At 38.5% G+C, this 23,502-nt stretch overlaps 1 protein-coding gene across 1 annotated transcript in view; it reads right to left on the bottom strand.

Moving 5' to 3' along the window:
* Positions 1–1,528: 1,528 nt before the first annotated feature.
* The window catches only part of LOC149141837 (putative serine/threonine-protein kinase At1g54610), a 191,919-nt gene continuing 169,945 nt past the window's right edge, over positions 1,529–23,502 (bottom strand). Inside the window, exons 6-9 of the mRNA XM_089449130.1 lie at positions 3,448–3,562; positions 2,690–3,133; positions 2,517–2,576; positions 1,529–2,401 (exon numbers count right to left, since the gene is read on the bottom strand). Of these exons, the coding sequence (XP_089305256.1) occupies positions 2,105–2,401; positions 2,517–2,576; positions 2,690–3,133; positions 3,448–3,562 (916 nt within the window). The 3' untranslated portion in view covers positions 1,529–2,104. The remainder of the gene's footprint in view (positions 2,402–2,516; positions 2,577–2,689; positions 3,134–3,447; positions 3,563–23,502) is intronic.

Genomic DNA, 23,502 nt, shown 5'->3' with positions numbered 1-23,502 from the left:
ATGGTTTTCCCCTTTGGAGGGGTTTTTCCCTAGCATGGAGCCTATATCTTGTGTTCATATTGTTTTTGGCATTTATTTGATGATAAAAACATAATCATAATTAAGAAGAAAAATCATAATATCACAAGTAAATGTCATGCAAGGAAAACGCTAAGTTAAAGGTGCTGCCCTAATCAGTTTTCCAACAGTCTCAACCTCGAAAAACACAATAATAATATTCAATGCTACTCTAAATTTATGAGCAGAATATAGAAGAGAAGAATTTCCTTGCATGTGAGACATGTTCTTCATGGGTGAAGTTTCAAACCTAGAAGGTAAGTGAGACAACTAGAAGAAGAGAATAATAAGAGAGTGAAGAGACTAAGGAAAAGGGTCAACATATTTACCAACCCCACTTTCCCTAGCCACCCCAACACCACACAGACCAAAAAAATAGCTTCACAAATTCTGTAGATTGATATTGCCAGAAACTCATGAAAAAGTGATAAAACAACTTCCATGTAACAAATTAATTTCTCAAGGAAGGAGAACCCAATGCTACGAACTGTATTTCTTACATGAAATGAAGAAAGAAGACATTCACCTAATCCAACCTTGGCTATGGCCAACAAAATAAATCTCAAGAAATGCTAGAACATCAATTTTGTGTCAGCGAGGACAACAGAATGTGTTTACTCCAGTTCACTTGGTAAGAAATTATTTTTTTGCAAAAAATTCCTCTTGGTTTTATTGCCTGTATATTTATGTCAAACTGCTTAAGGAATTGCATTCTATGAAACTAATCACATCCAAAGGTAATTGGTTATCTTATAAACACTGCTAGAGTAACTTGCTTTGAAGTTTTCATTTTAGTCTGAAGTGTATATATGCAAGAGTGCAAACACACCTCTCAAAATTATATTGTGACAGCTGCCAGGTCAGTAAAGTCAAAATACTGTGCTGCACTCCATAAGGGAACTGTAGCTGATACATTTAACCAAACCCATAAACCACATAACACATTATATTCGCTTTCACAAACATATGCATTAGAAAAATTGAAATCCCCCTCAAAACATTGTCATTCCAAACAAACTGCAGAGCATGAAATTCTAGGCAGGAAAGCATGCATAGTATACCCAGCACCAACCGAAGTACTTATTAAATTGAATCTGCATAGCACTTGCTCACAATTAATATTATTCCATGCCATTGTTTTCATTCCTCAAGTCCCACATCCCTGCAGCCCTGCCTAAAGAGTTGCTAGAACATAGATCTTTGGATTGTTCTCAAAGAAAATTTGTTCTTTTCTACCTTAGCAGTCTTTTACTTGTGATTTATTCTATTCATAAAATTGATGTGGATCCATTCCTCCAAACTTTACATGATTACGGGAAGAGATGGGATTTCCACAATTTATTGAACTACTGCCAATCCATAAAAGCACTTGACATTGCAGGCTTCTTTGACTTGAAGAACCAAAAGACGCCAAATAATGGATGTGAAGACACTGGACAGTTCTATCAAAGATAATTGCTCGACAAAAACCTGATGAACATCAAAAGCATAATATTCTGCTGAAGGAAGCAAAACTAACCAACAATCCATCCCAAGTTCTCGATGCTTGATGCAGCCTTTCAAGTAGTCACCAGTCCATATGAAAAGTACAATAGGATAATCCCTTGATACAAATTGATATATAGTTATACAATCTGCTGCATGATGGTTATTGTTCTTACTTTCAAGCAGCCTTAAATAATCTACATGTGCTTCAATATGTAACAATTTAAGAAAAAGTAGTATCTGCTACACTTTTCAAGTGATAGAGATAGCCCAAAAATTAGGAAACATACATTTTGCAGTCCTAGAAGGCCCCCGATCTTACTTTCAAACTCGCAAAGCTATGTTTCCTATATTAGATCATGATCTCTTATTAAATATGGTTGACTGGAAAATATCGAAGGGATGTGATAACCAGTTTGAGAAACCTGGAGGTTCATGCAGCAGGAAATGTTTGCCTATCCCTGACCAGCCATATTAGTAAATTAATCTCATCCCTAAAAGCTATCCACATGAAAGGACAGAGAGAATCCTATGAGAAAGTCATCAAATTTCTTGTTCCTAGTTATGGCCTTTCATGGAATGAGGATTTCTCTGTGATCACCTCGGTGCCATGATTTCCCCTGTCGCTCATGTCGTATACTGTATTTCCATTTACACTAGAGATCCAGTTTTTGTATTCAGTTACTTTCTTCCTAGTGTGGGACAAGGTGTTCTTTTGTGTCTTACCTCTGTCCTGCCGTGCCTTGCGGACGGCCTGTTGGATCTTGCGTTCATGTTTTTCTAACATTTCATCAATATTCACCGATTGAGGCAAAAGCGGACCTGAGTACTCAACTCTGTCTTCTTGAGTGCCATAACCCTGCCAGTTCACACACCAATACCTCAGATTAAAAAACAGAATAAACGTCAGATGCATAAGCATTCATCAAACAGTGCAAAACTTGTCAGTTATTGGTTAAGGAGAACATTCTTACTCTGAATGGTTCCATATTGTGTAGCCTTTCAACCCTTCTTTGATCACTCGTGGAGAGATCCTGCAAATAAAATTATTCAAAATGTTAACTAAATTTATGTTCTGTAAATGAGCTAAATCTTGTTCTGTTGCATGCTAAGGAAGTTCTAAGAGCTGATGGTTTTCCTTTTGTACCCCATCTATTTTATCAACAAGATTGCACTGGTGCAAATCACTCCCATCATTGTGGATGTCAGTGCCATTCATATTTCTTGTTGCCACTGAACTGCAGTCATTTACCAAATCTGCTGCAGGTTGTGCTACAAGTGCTCTTTGTTTTTTCAGATCAAGTTGAGTTGATGATTTTGAGATTGCAGTTGAAGCCCAGACAACATCCATTCGAACATCATCATCTGGATGCCTTCCCTCTGCCAAGCCACCCTCACCTGAAGCTGAAATTGTGCCAAAATGAAATTTTTTACTTTGTGGGATATGTGTTTGATGAGTGCCACTTGGTTCACCAGAAGCATTCATTGCTCTTGGAGGATCAATAGGAAAACCAAGAGCACCATCATCCTGTTGAGAGTTAAACATCTCACTCTTGCTCTTGGAGTCCGCTTGACAATCCAAACGCCATTTCTACAGACAAGGCAATCAAAAGCTGATCAGAAATCTCATTGAAACGTTCAACATCAAACCTTCTACACAGGATGATAATACCAATCCTGAGTATCCATTAGCATGCAAAGTCCCGTGATAACTGATGAAAACTGTGAAATAGTTCAAATTAAAAGGCCAAGCAGATCATAGTTTGCTACAGGTTGAACACATTAATGTCCACCAAGGAATCAGATTTATTACTATTTGCTAGAGCCATGAATTGATTTCAGCATTGTACAGGTATCTTGAAAATCTACATGTCATTCAATATGAAAAACAAGAACACTTGCTACCTGTATGGATGCTGCCAATTCTGCATTGCCATCTGGTGCTGGAATTGCTCTAGATTCACGTGATACTCTTCTTGCCACTTGGCACACGTGTCCCCTTCCTCCTATGGGCCTTTTCCTGATGGAACAATAAAACTGTAAGCAACCCACAAAGCAGAAAATACATTATCTGCAAAAGACATGAACAAAGAGCTTTGTTGCCATGAAAGAGAGTATTGGGCCCATTGACGGATTGCAATAAACTGTTAGTAAACTGTTGTGACAGAAACATGTCATTTTGATATAAATATGGAACCTAGTAACCTACTTGAGTTGTGACGATTAACAGTTCGGAAAAATAGTTAGATTGTTGGTAGATCGTTATCTAGGATTTTGCACCATTGTTGAAAAAATTGGCATCAGCAAAAATTTGGTGAGGGTCCAAAATACAACTTGTTGGTAACATCAGCAAAAAAATCAGACGATGGCAAGGATTAAAAAATGAAAAATAAATTCAATTTTTCAATTTTTTGAACACATAAACCAACAACAACGTCGAATAAAGTTTAAACACATTGGCATATAAATATGGTAAAAAATAGTGATCTATATGATGTAGTGGATGTCAACTAAATAAATATACATCAAAGTTGATACTGTATACTGAACACTAATAGCAGTCCAATCAAGGACTCAAAAGTGGACAACCAATACACAATGTGTTAGGTCCCTATAATACTAGTGCAGCCCCTATATTGTTATTGTTGTGCCCCATAGAAGCCCACTATTGTTATTATTGTGTCCTTACATTATTATTGTTATGTAGGCCCTAATTATATTTTGAACCTTTAGACGCCTATATATACCAAAAAGGTCTTGTCATTTGAATCATCCAAGAATTGTTTGTTTATGTGATATTAAAAGAGGTTGCCCCCTTGAAGTGCCTTATTATCAAGTCGTTGATCTATTTTTTCTTATGTTTCTGCATTAATTTGATCTGGATACATAACATTTGGTATCATATCTCTTGATCCTAGGGTTTTTCTGCTTCAAACAAAACATCATGGCATTTTTGTTATAACATTTTTCCTGTGAAGCTTCAGGCCATAAAAATTTTATCACATGGAGGCGAAATCTTGATGAGCATCTAGTAAAAATATCAGACCTTGGTTCGCTATATTTTTGGAGATATAGTCCAAGGAAGTTAGGGTTTCTGTATGCTTCAGAATTCAGTCTCAAACAAGTGTACCGAGGAAAATCCTCATAGTTTTCTCTTCGAGCATCGGATTTGAATTCTGTAAAAAGTGACTGAAAGTGAACATAAAGTAGTTTTCCAATTACGAGTTTCAAGGCCGAAGGTTAAAACAACGACACATGGCAGTGTGTACAAGTTTTCTATATTGAACCAGTCCATAATCAGGTCATCGTGGGAGATTTGACATAACTTTATCTTGAAGAATCCAATCTCAGTCTAACTTGCAGGGTTGGAAAGAAGACATGGAGAGATACCTCAAGATGAAATTTCATACCAAAAACATAGAGATACAACAGCTTCAAGGTTGGCCAAATCAACAAACCCAAAATCAAGCTCTTAAAAACAAAAAAGGTGTTTATTTTTTAAAATTGCATAACTTTTATTCAAAAAATCAGTTTGAAGTGATTCAAAGGGTGTATTGAACCACAGATATCATTATTTGGTTCCAAAATGACTCGCAAATAGAAAAATGATACACCCATTAAGCCCTCAGAAAGCTTTACTATGACGTATGAAGAAGAAAAATAAATGCAACATGATATATCAAAATTATAGGACCAAATGCAACAAATTTCACTCTCACAAAGAGCAACCAAAAATGAATTGGAAGCAATAATGAATGTTAAGATGGATGGTTTAAAAGCAAAAATAAAAGAGGACATGGAAGGTTTGAAGAATGGTTTAAAAGGGGGCATGGGAGGTTTGAAGGAAGGTTTGACAAAGTTGCTACAAGAAATGCTTCATAGTGGTGACAAGGTATTCCATGAAATTAATGATGAGAATAAAAGGAATGTGAATCATGATCTTAGAGACTCCAACTTTGGGTTGAAGACCAACCACATTCCAGAGATCGATATGAAGAAGTTTGAAGGTAAATATCTGGTAACATGGATATTACAGATGGCGCAGTTCTTTGATCTACATATACAAAATGTACACATTGCATCTTTATATTTAGAATCCAATCAGTTTGTGTGGAATCAATGACTTTGTTCTCATAAATAACTTTTTACTTGGACGGTTTTTATAGAGGAATTGATAGCACATTATGAGGATACAAAGAGCAATATTTTCTTTATCCAATTGATAAATCTCAAACAAAAAGGGTTCAATTGCAAAGCACATTTAGAACTTCCAAAGATTGAATATCAAGATAATTGATATTCTAGAGGAGCATCTGATTGATGCTTTCATAGGGACTTTAAGGGACAACATCCAACATGAGGTTCGCCTTTTGGAACCTGTATTGGAGAATGCGTTCAGGGTGGCAAGAAATGTTGAAAACAAAATTATGGCAACAGGAGGTCTACCACTCACAACTATAAAGATGGTAGTGTTGCCGCTCCTAACCTCCCACAACCTACAAGGTTGACACCACAACTAGAGGAAGAAAGAACAAAAGGGCTTCGTTACAGTTGTGATATCAAATACACTAAAGGTGATAAGTGTACTAAGAAGAAATTATTTTACATAGATTATGAAGAGAAGGAAGAAAAGAAACAAGAAACATCAAAAGAAAAAGATACACACCAGGAACCAACCCCGAGGGTTGAAAAAAAGAAATAAATCTGACCATATCTTGTAATGCATTAGAGGGAATTACCACTCCTCAAACTCTCAAGATAGAAGGATATATCAAGAAGAAAAAGGTTTGATTTATTCAGGTAGTACCCATAATTTCATTCATTGTAAGATAGCCAATGATTGGAATTGCTTTCTATATCCAGCACCAGAGTGTCAATTGATGGTTGCAGATGGAAGAACTATAAATTGCTCAGGGAAGTGCCATAATATCAATCTAATCACGGGGGAATATGTATTGAATAGTCCAATGCTTGTCATTCCAATGGGTAGTATTGATGTTGTATTAGGAGTCCAATGGTTACAATCTTTGGGGATGATAACTTTTAATTTTTAAGAACTTTTCTTGAAAATTTTCTAGGAAGGACAAGAATTGAATTTAGGGGTATTGCAACAAAACTTGGGGACATAATCAAATTTAATGGCATGACAAAGATTCTAAAGAAGGAATGACGAGGGGTAATTGCACAATTATGCTCACTAGATGTTCAAACATCTATGTCATCCACTTCTCCAGATCTCCAAAGAGTCCTTTACAATCATTCCAAGGTATTTGAAACTCTCAAAGGTCTCCCACCTATTCGCGATCATGATCATGCTATTCACTTGATTCTAGGAAGTGTTCCTCCAAACATCAGACCTTTCATATATCCCTATGCCCAGAAGAATGAACTTGAACGTATGGTTGCAGGAAAGCTAGAGGCGGGTATAATTCAACCTAGCCAAAGTTCTTTCTCTTCTATAGTAGTATTGGTGCACAAGAAGGATGGATCATGGCATATGTGTCTAGATTATAGAGAGCTCAACAAGATCACTATTAAAGATAAATTTTCCATTCCTGTCATTGATGAATTGTTGGATGAAATTTGAATACGTGGAGCAATTTACTTCACCAAGTTGGATCTTCGTTTGAGATATCATCAAATTAGAATGAAGAAAGAAGACATTCCGAAAATAGCATTTAAAACTCATGAAGGTCATTATGAATTTTTGGTGATGCCTTTTGGCCTTACTAATGCACCTTCCACATTTCAAGATCATGTTCAACATGTTAACAGGGTGTTCAAACTAATGGAGGAGAAACAATTGTATGCAAACCCCTCCAAATGTTTCTTTGGGGTACGAGAGGTGGATTATTTGGGTCACATTGAATCTCATGAGGGTGTTAAGGTAGACCCTAACAAAATTAAATCCATCAAGGAATGGAAAAATCCATCAAGGAATGGAAAATCCTCACAACCTTAAGGCGTCTTCAAGGATTTCTCGGGTTTACAAGTATTATCGCAAGTTTGTTAAAAATTATGGGAAAATAACATCTCTAACAACATTAGTGAAGAAAGATGCATTTTCTTGGACTCCAGAAGCAACTAAGGCCTTTGAACATCTTAAAGAGGCAATGTGTCGAGCTTCGGTCTATTGACGTGGAAAAATGTCCCGCCAACAGTTAGGGGGTTTCCTTGGTGTGAAGTCCCATTCAAACCTCACAACGTTTAGGGTAGGAACCCAATCTAGTATGTGGGCTTGATTGCCACCATGAATGTTTTGCTCTTGGTCGTCCAATGTGGCGAAATGAGTGTGAGACCAAGTATGTGATGCCTGAAGAATGAGGATGAAATCAACTCTCAATTGACAAGCAAGTAAACCGATGTATAAGAACCTAACAGCAAAACAATAAGAACAATATGCCTTAAGAGAAACTAGTTAGCTAACATCGTCTTAAAACATACAAGTGAAAAATACTAGAGACCAACTGCAAACTAGTTCAAAGTTAGTTCCTAGCATGCATGGAATGAGAAAAACAAACACTGAAAACATCCATATAAGCCATAGTCATGAATTAGTCCATCGATATAAAACCAACATGAAAGCACACATGCAGACTTGATAAGAGTATTAGTTCGCTAGTACAACCAACAGAGGAATGCATGGGAGCCTGTGCCAAAATTGAAGAACTTCTTATTGATAGTGTTGCCAATTCAAATACATGCGCTACAACCCATCAAATCCAATAGTGGGATGGGAGCAGTTCATATCATCCCCAAGACCAAACCCTAGCCTCATCACAACTCACCCTATTATTTGCCAAGAGTTGAGTGCTTCTAGCTCCATAAGCACAAAATAGTTATCTAATGCTAGCCCTAGCTCAAGTGGTGAAGTCCCCACTAAATTAGGCATGAGGGTATATTTATAGAAATGAGGTAATTGTTCACCTACTAAGTCACCTAACACGAGGATTCGGGATTCGTAGGATACGAGGATTCGAGAGTCGGATTCAGACATGTTAACCCCCCGGAACAGGACACGTAGGATTTGTTATATATTATTTTATTATATATATATATATATATATATATATATATATATATATATTAAAAATTAGATATTTCTTACACAAATTCTCATTAATGATACAAATTCATTGATTTCAAACATAGATCTTCATCTAGATGTTAGTTTTATTGTTTACAAAGTAAGTTAGTAACATTATAGCATGCATAGTACATACAAAATTCAAATACATGTCACATAAATCATGATTCATAAATGAAAGACAACTTACAACTCAAGATAGTAAAATAAAGACACTGAGAACTGTACTTTTCTCATTAAGTCATCAAATCAAAATGTGTTACATAGGTAGTGCAATGCCAATGGCAAATAAAAATAGAAAATATAAAACAACTACAGGTATACAAGCCTCAAGGCAATAGGTAGCCCATGACTCATGAGTCAACAATCCTCATAGTCATCATCAAAATCAGCATCAATGTCCTCATCATCATGGTCACCAGACTCACCACTGCCCTCCTCTACATCCTCCTCCTCCACTATATCCATAGTCACCTCTGCATCTGCTGGGGTGGAGGATGACCCCTCTAAAATATCACTGTCATCAAATCTAACAAGCTCTAGCACTGGATCATTGAGATCCATGTTGGCCAATGCCAACTCAACACTGTTGTCCAGGCCCATATCATCAGGAAAGACATCCCACATCTTTGTCTTTCCCCTCAACCACTCTTCCCTCTGCCTGTAAATAAGACGAAGGTTGGTGTGCACATACACCATTGATTATGCCCTGGACCACTCAAGCCTACTCTTCTTCACACTATACAAATTCCCATATGTGCTCCAATTCCTCTCGCAACAAGAGGATGAAGTCACCTGAGAGAGGAGCCTCGTGGCTAACTACTGAAGAGGAGGGCTTTTTGCCCCATGATTTTCCCACCAAGAATAGGGCTTCTTAGCCCCCCTGTCTCTAATCACATCATATCCTGCAAATCGACTAGTGCCAGTGGAAAACTCTGCAAAGGCATACTCCACCTCATCAAGCAATGCTCTATCCTGAAAAACCCGCCTGAATGCATCTTTCCTCCCCTATGAGATTTCACCATCCATGTGAGGAAGGAATTTGCGGAAAGGTCCACCATTCAGCCACTCATGGCTGTAGTATTTTGGGTTCAATGAGTGAGCCAAACAATGTAAAGTTGTGCAATTCTTGTCCCATCTGCTGACAAGAATACCCTGTATAGTACCACAGAAGGCCTCTGGTGATGTCTCATACTCGAGGCACTCACTCTGTAGAATAATGCTCCTCAGACTCAATCATGGAATCCCATCCCTCATAAACCTCTCCTAGGATGGGTTTGTGTGTATCTGCAAATAGAAGCAAAGAAATGATAGGGTCCATGATCTGAAAAATTAGATCTACCCTCTCCCACCAAGCATCATCTAGCATTGTGTCCTTCACTCTTTTAGAGGCTACTTGATCTGTCTTTCTCTAAAAAGACCAAAACTTAGAAATAACCATGGCCCCAAGAGCGGTCTTGACCTCCCTCAACCTCTTCAACATCATGAATGAAGAGGCAAACCGTGTATCAGCAATCTTCAACAATGATAGATTGTTGTAGTCCTTGTAGATAGTGAGAGCATTAGTATGATTTTGCACAAAGTTACGGATATGTCATGCATCCTCAATAATGTTACCAGTCCAAAGCACATCAGAAGCAATGGATTTCAGTGCTAAGTTCAATGAATGGACAATGCAAGGTGTCCAAAACACTTGTGGATATTTAGCTTCGACAATCATGCCAACAGCGTTGCAAACAGGTGCATTATCTGTAATGATTTGCACACAAGAATCAACACCTACATCTTCAATAACTTTAATAAATAACTCACCCATAAATTGTGCATCCTTGTATTCTCCAAGTGTATCCACTGCTTTCAAGAAAACTGGACCATTCAAGGAAAACACCATGAAGTTGATGATTGGGTGTTGTGCTGGATCTATCCATCCATCAGAAACAATGCTAACCCCAGATGTTGGCCATGATGCTTTAATAGGCTCAAGCATTTTTTGCACCTCTTTTTTTGCCTTCATCAACAATGTGGTTCTAAGTTTCTCTGAACCAAGAGGCACATACCATGATGGAGACCCGTGAGTTAGAGCTCGACACATCTCAATAAATAGAGATGAACGTGCAACATTAAATGATATGAAGTTTTGATAGAAAAAGAAGGCAATGGTGAGATCAAGCTCTTCCCGCTTCCCTTTTTGAAAAATCTTGTCCATTGGACCAAGTGAAATTGCTCTTCTCTTTGCTGCTTGTCCCCCAATAGAACTCTCAAATGGAAATTTGGTGATGCCTTTCCTCAAAAATGGAAGGAGGTCTTCATTCTTGGTTTTTCTTGATTTTGCAGCCACATTTTCCATACCAACAGTGAACTCCTTTTCCATTTCTTTCCTCTTTTCTAAAGGAACAAATTTACAAGTTCCAATTCCACAACCTGGTAAAGCCAACAAATGGTCTTTCACACGGTAATATGTGCTTTTGAAAGAAATGTGGCAAAATTTGCATCTCCATTGCACATTGCCTCCTCCCTCCCCCTTGGTGCTTGTCCCATCCTCTCTTGTGACATATTTCCACAAGGGATATTTCTCAATGCTATCTTTAGGTCCTCCTCTTCCCTCAACATTACTTGCAACAGACTCTGATGATATTGGGGGAGGAGGGGCATCTCCAATGGAGACATTCTTCCCCTTCCTTTGCCCCCTAACTGCTGCCCTTGATTGAGCCATGAACACTGTAAAAAAAATAAACAAAACATGCACAAATTTGTAAAAAAAAATCATATACAAACTATTGTAATAGAAATGCAAAAAAATAGAGATGAAATGCACTTACCTGGTGCTTGAATCTCCTTGCCGAACGCTCCACACCCTTAGCTCCTTGCTCCAAACCCTTAGCTCCTTGCCCACAGCTCAATGTATGCAAAAATGAAAGAGAGAAATGGTAAATGAATGAAAGAACAACGCTTTTTTATGCTCGTGGGTTCATTTTTTTGGGATTCGAATCCCAAAATTGGGACACGTTGTGTCCTAACGAGACATGTACAGGATTCGAGCGTGTCTCGTTAGGACACGATGTGTCCCATTCTGGGATTCGAATCTCCAACGAATCGTGTCCGATTCGTGGGATTCGGACACACAGGCCATTTCCAGCAAATCGGTTTCATAGTTCACCTACCATGACCTTTCGCCTACCCTCATGACTCTTGAACTTCTTTATGACTTTCTAATGTCTAATGACTTTAACATTTACTAATTTTGCAATATTTACAATATAATAAATGAGTAGATTCAATACAATTCAAATTGCAATTTTTCGTCTCTTTGTTCCGTCTGGTGTGATACCAACCATCCAGCCGTCCAAGCTAAAGTGTGCTTTTGGCAATTTCGATCTTTAGCTTCCTTGAGGGCAAAGTTTTGACATACATCCATCGTTGTCCAATCTGTTAGTTTTTGTAGCAGTAGATGGTGTTCTAGTCTCGAAATTTTGTAAAGAGGTGAAAACACCGAAGTTTTCCAAAACCCAGAAATTGTTCTTGGAAATTCCACCTAGAGATAGCTCAGAGGCAGTTTCTGTGTAGCACGTGTGGGCCTTGCACTGAGGCAGTGCAGAAGGCTGAAACAGAGGTGTTCCAGAGCCAATTCTGAGACTTATTTTGGGTCGTGATTTCTTGGAGATGAGGGTAAATTCCCTCAGGTGATTTTGTCAGTATTTCTCTCAGATTAGATAGCCAATTAGGAATCTAAATTTATTGTACCCAGAATTCACTGCTACATAATAATAAAACCCTCAACTACTGCACTGATTTTCCCGCATTGGGTTTTTCCAAGGACATTTGTCCAAAAATAATTATCAAATTTTATGTGTGTCTGCAAGCATTTCTCAATTCCTAGTTTTGCTTCTGCAATATTTTTATTTGGTAAAGAAATTGCAGTGTAAATACTTTGTTATTTTTCCATTAACAAATTAAACTGGATAATTAATTTATCAGTTAGAAGAAATATTTCTAGTTGTTGCACTTCAAGTAATTTTCACACAATTTCCTTCAGAGAACTCAATCCTCCAATCGGTTTTAGGCAGTCTCCATTTCTTTGGCGATTTGTCTTCCTTTTAGGTATAAGGAACTACACTGCATTCTAGATGCTGAGAAAAGTACAAGTTTAGAGGCATTTCCATAACCATCTGCTTGGCTGTTTGAGATTGTTTGTTTGATTCTATAGGCAGTCACCATGTCAATCCACCTACCATTTAGCATTTTAGGCCCTTGACAATCCCTTAGAGGCGAGGATGATGATGAAGATAACATCCCTGATTTTTCAAATTCTTTATGCTTTTTGAATGCTTCTAATAACATAGCCTTGAGCTCATCATACCATTTCCCTTTAATTCTTCGTTCTTCTAAAGTGCCCTTTTCCAAGCAAGTAAATTATGACATGTCATCTTCCATAATCTTATTCAGGATCTTTGAACAACAAGGAAAGAAGCACTTTCCTAATTCAATAATTTCTAAGAGGGCCATAAATCTAGAAATATGCTCCTTTTTTATCGTAATAACTTAATAAGTGTCTCGTTAAGATCTGTTCTCGCACAGAGTGTCTAGGAACCACGACAACGCTCAGAGCAAGGGTTGTCACTCTTGATCCTTACTCACTCCGTTTAGACTCTCTCCTAGGCAAGTCAAGGGGGGTAGTCCCTAAGGTAAATGGATGAGAAAGCCTGTGGAACACGGGCTCTAGGAGATTTTAATAATGAACAACTTGATGAATTTAAAGCAAGTCTCGGTCAATTACGATAGATGGATTAAGATAAGACACAATTACAAGATATAAATGACTACAGACCAGTGCCTTTATGTTGAATTAACCATAGACTAAGTAATAATAAGTCATCCAAAGAAAACTTATAGATGTGACAAAGCGACGATTATGAACAATGAAAATGCCCAAAACTTTAACATGCAAGATATCCAAATTTAAATTGATTTTCATTCACTGCCCAAATATAGATTCAATTAACTTTCTCCAACAGTCAATATGATTTAAAACGTTTATTGCACTTGACAATAGAAAAATATCAAAAACGCATTTAATCACCAAATAATACTAAGGAACTTCAAATTTTAAATTTTAATTATTCCTTAGGCAATAACTTCAATGTGAAAAATGAATAAGTAAAATGAATCAAATTTTTAATGGGTCGTAGGCCACATTAAATTTTTTTAATGTTAAACTGCAATTCCTTTAATTTACTTTAGTTTATTTCATTTTTTAATTTTAGAATTTTTTAAAGTTTTATTTTTTTTTAATTTTTACGATTTTTTTAATTTTTTAATGTTTTTTTAAGATTTTTTAAGATTTTTAAAATGTTATGATTTTTCTTTTAATTTTTACAATTTTAAATAATAAAAAAGGGAAAAATCAAATGTTAAAAGAATTTTTATATTTTTTAATTTTTAGAATTTTTGTTACTTCTATATTTTTTGAGTCGAAATTAAAATCATAAATAAAAAATCAAAAAATGAAATAAAATCGGATCAAAATAAAAGTGAAAACAAAATCAAGAACCTTTTAAACTTTTAATCAATCTAACTTAAGATTTATTTAAATAAAGCAAAAAAAAAATTAAACCCAAACCCTAAACGAATATACAAATCAAATAAAAGAAATGGACTAACCAAACAGTAAATAAAAAAGGGTAAACAAAATCGAATGCTTGTTTTATGTTTGCAGGTGAGGGCTTGGAAGATGGCGGCAAGGTGTCTGCTCGACAGCGGAAGGATAAAGAGGTGAGGCTAGATGGCAATGAGCTGACAGAATGCGGGTTTGATGGCAACGGAGTTTGTTTGTTGTGCAGGTTGATGGAGGGTGTTGCGTTGAAGACAACGAGTTGAAGAGCAGCTGCGTGGAGATGAGGGTGAATGACGGCTGCGGGAAAGCAAAGAGGGGCGCAGGCAACGATGAGGAAGGGACGCGGAATGAGGGTTTGATTGCAAGTATGCGGGAACGGAAGTCTGTGGAATGGAGCAAGGAGCAGGTACGGCAGAGAGAACAAGGGTAGAAGGGAGACGGAGAGGGCTTGGACAGAGGTGGTTAGCACAGCAAGGAGGAACCGCGGAGGATTTGAGGGATGCAGGTGTGATATAGCAGCAAAAGCGAGGGATTGGAGGTGAATGCTGCGTACAAAGGGCAGCGGTGAGGAGATCCACGGGTAGGCAGAGTAGCGCAGGTAGGTAAGCCGCAAGAGAAGAGGGTCGATGGCAGCAGCGTGCAGAAAAAGGTGCGATGGACTGGGCCAAGGAAGAGTGATGGAGTTCTGAAGACGAAGGAAGCTGTGTATAGAAGAGAGGGCAGATTCGATGGAGGAAATGGGCAGCGAACAGCATGGATCTGTAGGTCGAAGGGCAGCAAAGAAACTGGAGCAAGCAGCGTGAATGGTGATCGCTGAGAATGCAGCATTTTTTTGTTTCGCTTGTGATGCAAGTCTAGCAGCAGCGTGGAAGGAGGATAATCACTGTGGGGATGCTACAATAGAAGGGTTTCTAAAAAAATTTCAAAATGCACAGTGAACCCCAAAAAGCCAGGCAACAAATCAAAGAAACAAATCAGCGAAATGGTGGCCCAGAAACCCCTTAAAAATTTTCTGGAAATCTTAATTAAAATTTGCAAATCCACTTGCTTCAGATTTAACAATGAAACGCTAAAAAAAAATTCAAATTAAAAAAGTTTTAAATTTAAAACCCTGGACTGCAAAAATGTCTGAATAATATCCCTGGAAAACGATCTTAATGAACCCCAGAGATCCAGATCTTACCCTCCAAGGCCTAGATCTGGACTCTACACAGTTTTCAACTTCATATCTGTACAGTGTTACTTGGGTGCAGGAGTGAAAACAGGTGCGGGAGCGACATTTTCAAAAGCTCTCGGTTTGGGAGCGAATCCCGAAGCGATTTTTATATACAGTGTTACTTGGGTGCAGGAGTGAAAACAGGTACGAGAGCGACATTTTCAAAAGCTCTCGATTTGGGAGCAAATCCCGAAGTGATTTTTATATAATATATATATTTTTTATATTTTGATACATATATGTCAACAAAAACATGTAGAATGATGAATTACATATAAAAAACATAAAAAAACATATATTGATCATTGAACCATATAACATCAATCATCTAGAAGTTATAATCTTCATCAACCACATCCACAAGTTAGTAACATACAACATATTGAGTCTCGTGAATCATGATTCATCAAAAGTTTCAACTTCAAGCTTTCAAAATTGAAAATTCAATATATAACCAAGGAAACCGGATTCGTCCAAACCCCTGGACAAATCCCGAATCGGACGAATCGGACACGATTCTGTCCTGACACGTGTCATGTTTCAATGACTCGTCGTGTCATATTCGGGTACGTCGTGTCCTGAGCGTGTGCAAAAAATGGATAACGTGTCACGATTTTGGAATCGAATCCTGGTTTCGGATTCGTTTTTCGGGCTGCTGCTAGATTTAAATTCGCTGTTGTCATTCCCATTTGACCGCATTTGCAAAGGAAACAGCGATTTGGAGCGATTTGCAAACCGTAACTTCATTACATCATTGCAGCGAGGAGCGGCGGACCGCATTGCAGGTTAGTTTGCTGAGCTGTTGTGCGATGCTACTGTTAATAGATGTAATGACTTGTAATACGAACTGTATCACGCCTTATCACGGAACCCTTATCACGCCTGCCACTGTAATACGAACTGTAATACGAACGGAACCCTTATCACGCCTGCCACTGTAATACGAACTGTGTCTTGTCACGGCTGTAACAAAAAAATTGACTTGTTCTTTAAGCTCATCAAATCTTTCATAAGATGGAGCAAGTTCCAACAGTATTAAACATGGAATCTTTGCGTTTGGTTGCAACAAAGATGGTGTTTTTATTTCAGAGGAGTATGCTATGCTTCTTCTCAGCTTTGAACTAGCCACATTGTGCGTGGGAGCGACTCTTGCGTTGGCATTTAAAATCTTGCTTTTCAAAACATTTGGCAGATATTCTCATAGAATGCTACTTTGTGTTTGAATAGGGAATTTGGATCCACATAGTCAATTTTTTTGTTACAAACTTACAGCTGTGACTTGAAGTTGATACTAATCAAAGGGTACTGTGAAGGTTTAAGAAGGAAAGAAGCATTACTTTGTAGATCCAAGAGGCTAGATTAATAGCCCTTTTAAGACCAAATCCCTTGATGAAAGGATCAAAGACCTGGGCATAAATACTATGATCTGAAACCTCTATTGGAAAAAGATCTGAATTCGCTGTGCTATCTCAGAAATCCAAATTCTGTGCACTTCTGTGGATGACCAAATTTACAAGTCAAAGTGTGTTTCAATAGGAAGATCTTGAAGTTACAAGGAGACTCCCTCAATGTTCTGAGGATAAGTGTGCATCTACCAAAGAAGCTGAGAACCTGTGCATAGAAAAGGACCCATATTTGGAGTTAATTCACAGTTCTATATCTATCCTAAACAGTTGTATAAAAGCCAAGATATCTGAGACAAATGTTGGCAGTCCTGTAAGCTGTAACATATATACATACATTACAAGCTTGAACAGTCACGTTTGAACTTGGTATGTAATTCACATGCGTTTTTTAGGCAGTGTAAGTATCACTGTGGGTACCTGGCAGTGGCACATATCTGAGACAGTGAGACCTATGCGTTGACTACAAAAATACTTAGACCTTGGCCTGTCCTGGCAGTGTAGAACACTGTCTTTTATAACACTCAGACCTTGGCCTGTCCTGGCAGTGTAGAACACTGTCTTTAATTTTTTATACAGCAACATAGAAATTTAGAATACATTATACAGCCAGTGAGCCACTGCTATATACTATAAAATGAACTTGATTCTTGTTCATTTCTTTTGCTGTTTGCATTTTTAAATTTTTACAGCAGTTTGACTGTTTGTTCATTTTTTTTACAGGTTGAGGTAACATGGCTCAATCAACGGCAGGGGCAGCAAGGAAGGGCAAGAATGTCATGGGTAGAGATGCTCTTCCTCCCCCAATATCATCAGAGTCTGCTGCAAGTAATCTTGAGGGAAGAGGAGTTAAAGACAATGAAAAATATCCATTGTGGAAATATGTCGCAAGAGAGGATGGGTCAAACAGCAAGGGAAAGGGAGGAGGCAATGTGCAATGGAAATGCAGCTTTTGTAACCTTTCTTACACAAGCACATATCACCGTGTGAGAGCACATTTGTTGGCTATACCTGGTAAGGGGATTGGAGCTTGTAAAGATATTCCTAAACAAAAGAGAAAAGAATTGGAAAAGGAGGCCCATGTTGGTATGGAACATGTGGCACTGGCTTCAAAATCAAAAGCACCCAAGGGCAAGAATGAAGACCCCCTTCCATTTTTGAGGAAAGCCACCACCAAATTTCCATTTGAGAGTTCTACTTCTACTGGGGGACAAGCATTAAAAAGAAGATCACTTGGTCCAATGGACAGGATTTTCCAAAAAGAGAGACGGGACGAGCTTGATCTCACCATTGCCTTCTTCTTCTATCAAAACTTCATATCATTTAATGTTGCACGTTCACCTTTATTTGTTGAGATGTGCCGAGCTCTAACTCAAGGGGCTCCAGCAGGGTATGTGCCTCCTAGGTCAGAGAAGCTGAGAACCACATTGTTGACGAAGGCAAAAAAAGAGGTGCAAAAAATGCTCGAGCCTATTAAGGCATCATGGCCAACATCTGGGGTTAGCATTGTTTCTGATGGATGGACAGATCCAGCACGACACCCAATCATCAACTTCATGGTGTCTTCCTTGAATGGTCCAGTTTTCCTGAAAGCAGTGGATACACTTGGCGAATACAAGGATGCACAATTTATGGGTGAGTTATTTATTAGAGTTGTTGAAGAGGTAGGTGTTGATTCTTGTGTGCAAATCATTACAAATAATGCACCTGTTTGCAAGGCGGCTGGCATGATTGTGGAAGCTAAATATCCACAAGTGTTTTGGACACCTTGCATTGTCCATTCATTGAACTTAGCACTGAAATCCATTGCTTCTGATGTGCTTTGGATTGGAAGCATTATTGAGGATGCAAGACATATCCGTAACTTTGTGCAAAATCATACAAATGCCCTCACTATCTACAAGGAGTACAGCAATCTATCATTGTTGAAGATTGCTGATACACGGTTTGCATCTTCATTCATGATGTTGAAGAGGTTGAGGGAGGTCAAGACTGCTCTTGGGTCCATGGTTATTTCTTAGTTTTGGTCTTTTTGGAGAAAGACAGATCAGGCAGCCTCTAAAAGAGTGAAGGACACGGTACTAGATGATGCTTGGTGGGAGAGGGTAGATCTAATTATTCGGATCATGGACCCTATCATCTCTTTGCTTCGAGTTGCAGATACAGACAAACCCATCCTAGGAGAGGTTTATGAGGGATGGGATTCCATGATTGAGTCTGTGAGGAGCATTATTCTACAGAGTGAGTGCCCCCCATATGAGACATCACCAGAGGCCTTCTGCGATACCATACATGATATTCTTGTCCGCAGATGGGACAAGAATTGTACACCTTTACATTGTTTGGCTCACTCATTGAACCCCAAATACTACAGCCATGAGTGGCTGAATGGTGAACCTTCCCGCAGATTCCCTCCTCACATGGATGGTGGACCTTCCCGCAGATATTTTTTGTACTTGTAAGCTAAGTTTAACCGTTACAGGAAATAATATCTAACATGAAATAAAATGTTATAAAATGAATTATGAAATGAAATGAAACGACTTTCACGAAGCATCATATTCATAATTCAAAATCATTACCAACGAGTTATAATTGCCAACTTCAAACTTCAAACTTAAATTGTCACAGTCATATATTGTTTACAAAAAATATCATTATGATATGAAAGAGTCAAGACTCAACAGTTATGAAAACTAATAGAAACTAGAAAAGACAAGTAAACTGTAAATCTATTATCTACTACTTCATGTGGCCCTTGCCACGAGAAGTGTCTGATGTATGAGCAGGTCGTGGTGGTCTTCTAAGAGTCTCCTCCCGCACAGACCAACGACCAAAACCAGAAGGTACATGTCCTCCACGTGAGGGTGTAGATGGAGGCGCCTACAACAAAGGAACAAGACTCGGAACTCGAGCACTGCTACTGGATGGTGGAGGTGGCATGGTTATTGCTTCATCTTCCTCTCTCATAAGTTTCGCTTCTAGTTCTTCAAGATGTATAGTGCCATCCTCCAAATTATCATCCTCTGGGTGGTTGTCCCAAGTTTTATATGTTGGATCCTCATAAGCCCGATTACAGTAATGACTCAACAACCTCAAGTTGTAGTGCACATAAACCAAGATTTCTGCCCAGTTTTCATTGAGTCTGTTTCTTTTCACATTATGTATCAAGTTGTAGGTGCTCCAACACCTCTCTGTAAAAGAAGTATTTATAACCTGTGACAGAACTTTTTTTGCCAATTTTGGCAAAAGTCCCTGGCCGCCATATGATTCCCACCATGTGAGAGCATCAAATCTGTCTCTATCTTCCATTGCATGAAAGGTACCAAACAAACCAGTGCAACTGAAGTATCTGCCTAATTCAAGATGCACACTAGCACATTCCTCCCTGTCAGGTATCAACTTTTCTAATCCTTGCAAATATCCTGTAGATACCTCATCATCTATATGGGGTTTGACCCTAACCCCACCCCCTGGTGCAAGTTGGCCCAACCAAGATGTAGAGTAGTATTTTGGCATAAGGATATACGCCAAGCAATGTAGTGGAACATTAAGTTTATCCCACCGTATACACACACAATCATGAATCAGTTTATACAAGTTGGGATCATTGTTATGAACAATATCTTTTATTTGCCCCAACATGGTATCCATCTGCTCATACACCTCGCCAATCACTGGTTTATCTGTATCTGCAAACCGAATTAGGTGATAAACGGGCTTGTTGAAATCCAATACTTGCCTCACACGTGCCCAAAACATACCATCAAGAGCGGCCTCCTCCACCTATTCAAAACCTTGCCTATCAACTGCATTTGTAGCCCTTTCCTTTAATACCTGTCAGTGTGGAACCATACTAGCCAATGACTCTCTTACCTTCAAAAGGTTCCTAAAGGTGAGGTAATAGCTACCAAATCTAGTCCTCACAATCTTCAACAACTCCAATCTTGAGTGACTGCGGAAAAGGCCATGGGTATTGCTATGATTTGTAATAAATTTTATCATTTCTTTGCCTCTCTTGTACAAATCACCAATCCATTTGTATTGTTCGTTTTTGTTCTTAACAATATCATGCATCAAAAGGTTCATTGTGTGAACCAAACACCCAAACCAAAATATGTTGGGGTATTTATCCTCAATAATTGCTCCTGCTGCCTTACAATTAGGAGCATTATCAGTGATGACTTGGATGACTATCAGTGATGACTTGGATGACATTGTATGGCCCAATACGCTCAATTGTTTCAAGTAATGGTTTTGCAATGTTGATGCCGGTCTTGAACTTGTCTAACTAATCATATGCTGAAAGAAAGATGGCACTACTAACAGACACAGCAAGAACATTTATCAATGGCTTGCCTTTTACGTTTGTCCATCCATCAGATACAATGGACACTCCATGTTCAGTCCAAGAACTTGTCATTCTATTCAAAGAATGTGATATTTTTGCTTTTTCATGATCAAGTCCAACAGTTCTTGCCTTGTCATACCCAGGGCTCTTGTATCCTTTAGGGGCATCATTTATGGCAGAAACCATTTCGTGCCAATAAGGTGAGTGAAGAACATTGAATGGTATCCCACATGCATAGAAAAACCTGTAAACTTTTCAATCCACATCATTCCTACACCCTTCATCAAGGAAATCTAATATGTTTCTACGCCTTAAACTTGGTGACCCTGTGCCTCCATACCCACTGCCTTGGGAGGATGCTGAAAGAGTTCTTTGTGCATGTGATTGTGAGCTTGGTTCAAAGAAACCCTTTGATTTTTTAGATTTGTATTGGGCTTCCTCCTGTTCTCTTATGTATTTGGCTCTATCTACTACTGACGCACCTGTACAAGTTTTGATTCCGATTTGTTTATCTCAATCCCATGGCCTTTTCCCGCAGAGGTGCTTTCTGGCACGAGTGTATGAACTTGTGTAATTATTGTTGCAATGGGGGCAATGAAATTTAGTGGTTCCACCCCTTCCCTACTTCAGGCCTATTAACATATTTCCACAATGGGGTTTGGTCTTGTTTATTTTTTTGAGCTGACTCATGTTCACCCTCCTCCAACTCCTCCTCATCGGAGTTTTCATCAAATCCACTATGACCCCCTTCTTCATCCCCTTCTTCATTTTCAACCCTCCTTTTTCTACTCTCCAACACCATAATAACCAAAAAATGAACCAATAAGAAGAAAATGCCAAGAAATATAACCATGATGTTTGAAATTTGAAGTTTTGAATATGCAAAATTTAAAAAAATGGAATGGGAATGGGAATGGGAAATAGAGAAAAAAATTATTTATTTATTTAGGAATGAAGTTATGAACATTAAAAAAAATTGCTAGACACTCTGTTCAATATTGTAGAGCCTACCTCTTTGGCGTCCAATCTCCCCTTGCAAGCTCTTCAATCTCCCTTTGCTCCTTGCTTTCTCTTGCTCTCTCACTCTCTTGCTCCTTGCTCCTTTCTCTCTCTTGCTCTCTCCTTGCTCCTCTCACTCTCACTCTCGCTCACTCTCTCTCTCACTCTCTCACACTCTCACTCTCAAACAATGATGAAATGAATGAGGGAGGGTCTATTTATATTCTTTCCTTCCCTCCAAACCTCCTTCCCTCCCTCCCTCACTTTATTTTCACACAAATCACGGTTTTTCTTTTCTGGGGAAAATCTTTTTTATCCGCACATTTTTTCCAAGCGTCGCTCACTGCCGCCGGGAGCGATCATCCACGCGTTTTTTCCGAGCATCGCTCACCACCACCGGGAGCGATTTTTATAACACGGGAAAGGTCGGGAGCAATCGCTCCCCGACCGCTCCCAAGTTATAAAAATCGCTCCTGGAGCAATGCTCCCTATGTCGATTTGAAAAAAACCAGGGAGCAGAAATTTTTTTTAGGGAGCGCGCTCCAGCCTGAAGCGCGGATTGGGAGCAGGATCGAGAGGGGGGGGGTGCTCCCCCACAACACTGGATCTGTAGCTGCAAGACAACAAGAAACACCCAAACAATATATACAATGACCCAAAAAACTAAAACCCAGAAAACCCAAATTAGAAAACCAAAAATAATTACAGATTTATGTACATGAATGGCAAATCTATCAGATCTAGGGAGTGTGAGTCCAGCTCCGCTCCCAAATTTGATAATCTGAGGCTTTCAACAGCCAGCTCTATCAATTTAGCATAGAAAAAATTAAAATTTTTAAAGTTTAAAGGAGGTGCTGAGCTCAAAACCCTTCATGCATCACCCATAAAAAATATCTTATGATAAGCCTAGGATCAAATTAAGTTGGGCTCTTCAGAAAACACGAATCGGGAGTTAGCTAGTCCAACTAAAAACTTCCCTGAACACCCGATGATCTAATAATCAAGAATTTCCTGCAAAACTCAATTCAACCATCAACAAAGAGCGAGAAAACGATAATAAAATTCAGATAAATAGAGATAACCTACTATTATATTCAAAACTTAAATTATCATCCAAACCCCAGCGACTGAGCAAGATACCTGTACTCAAATCACTCTTCAGAAAGCTACATCAATGGCTAAAAAGAAATCTATTCATGAAAATGACACATCTTACAGTATTTCCACGAAGAGTAACACCAACAAAAATTAACCCCAAAGCCTTTCTTTATTACTCATAAAAAGATCACAAGA

The sequence above is a fragment of the Pinus tabuliformis genome, chromosome X, assembly GCF_031772625.1.
Source record: "Pinus tabuliformis cultivar Carrire ecotype Pingquan chromosome X, CPIR1, whole genome shotgun sequence".
Lineage (NCBI taxonomy): Eukaryota > Viridiplantae > Streptophyta > Pinopsida > Pinales > Pinaceae > Pinus > Pinus tabuliformis.
This window is presented reverse-complemented; position numbering and strand designations above follow the sequence as displayed.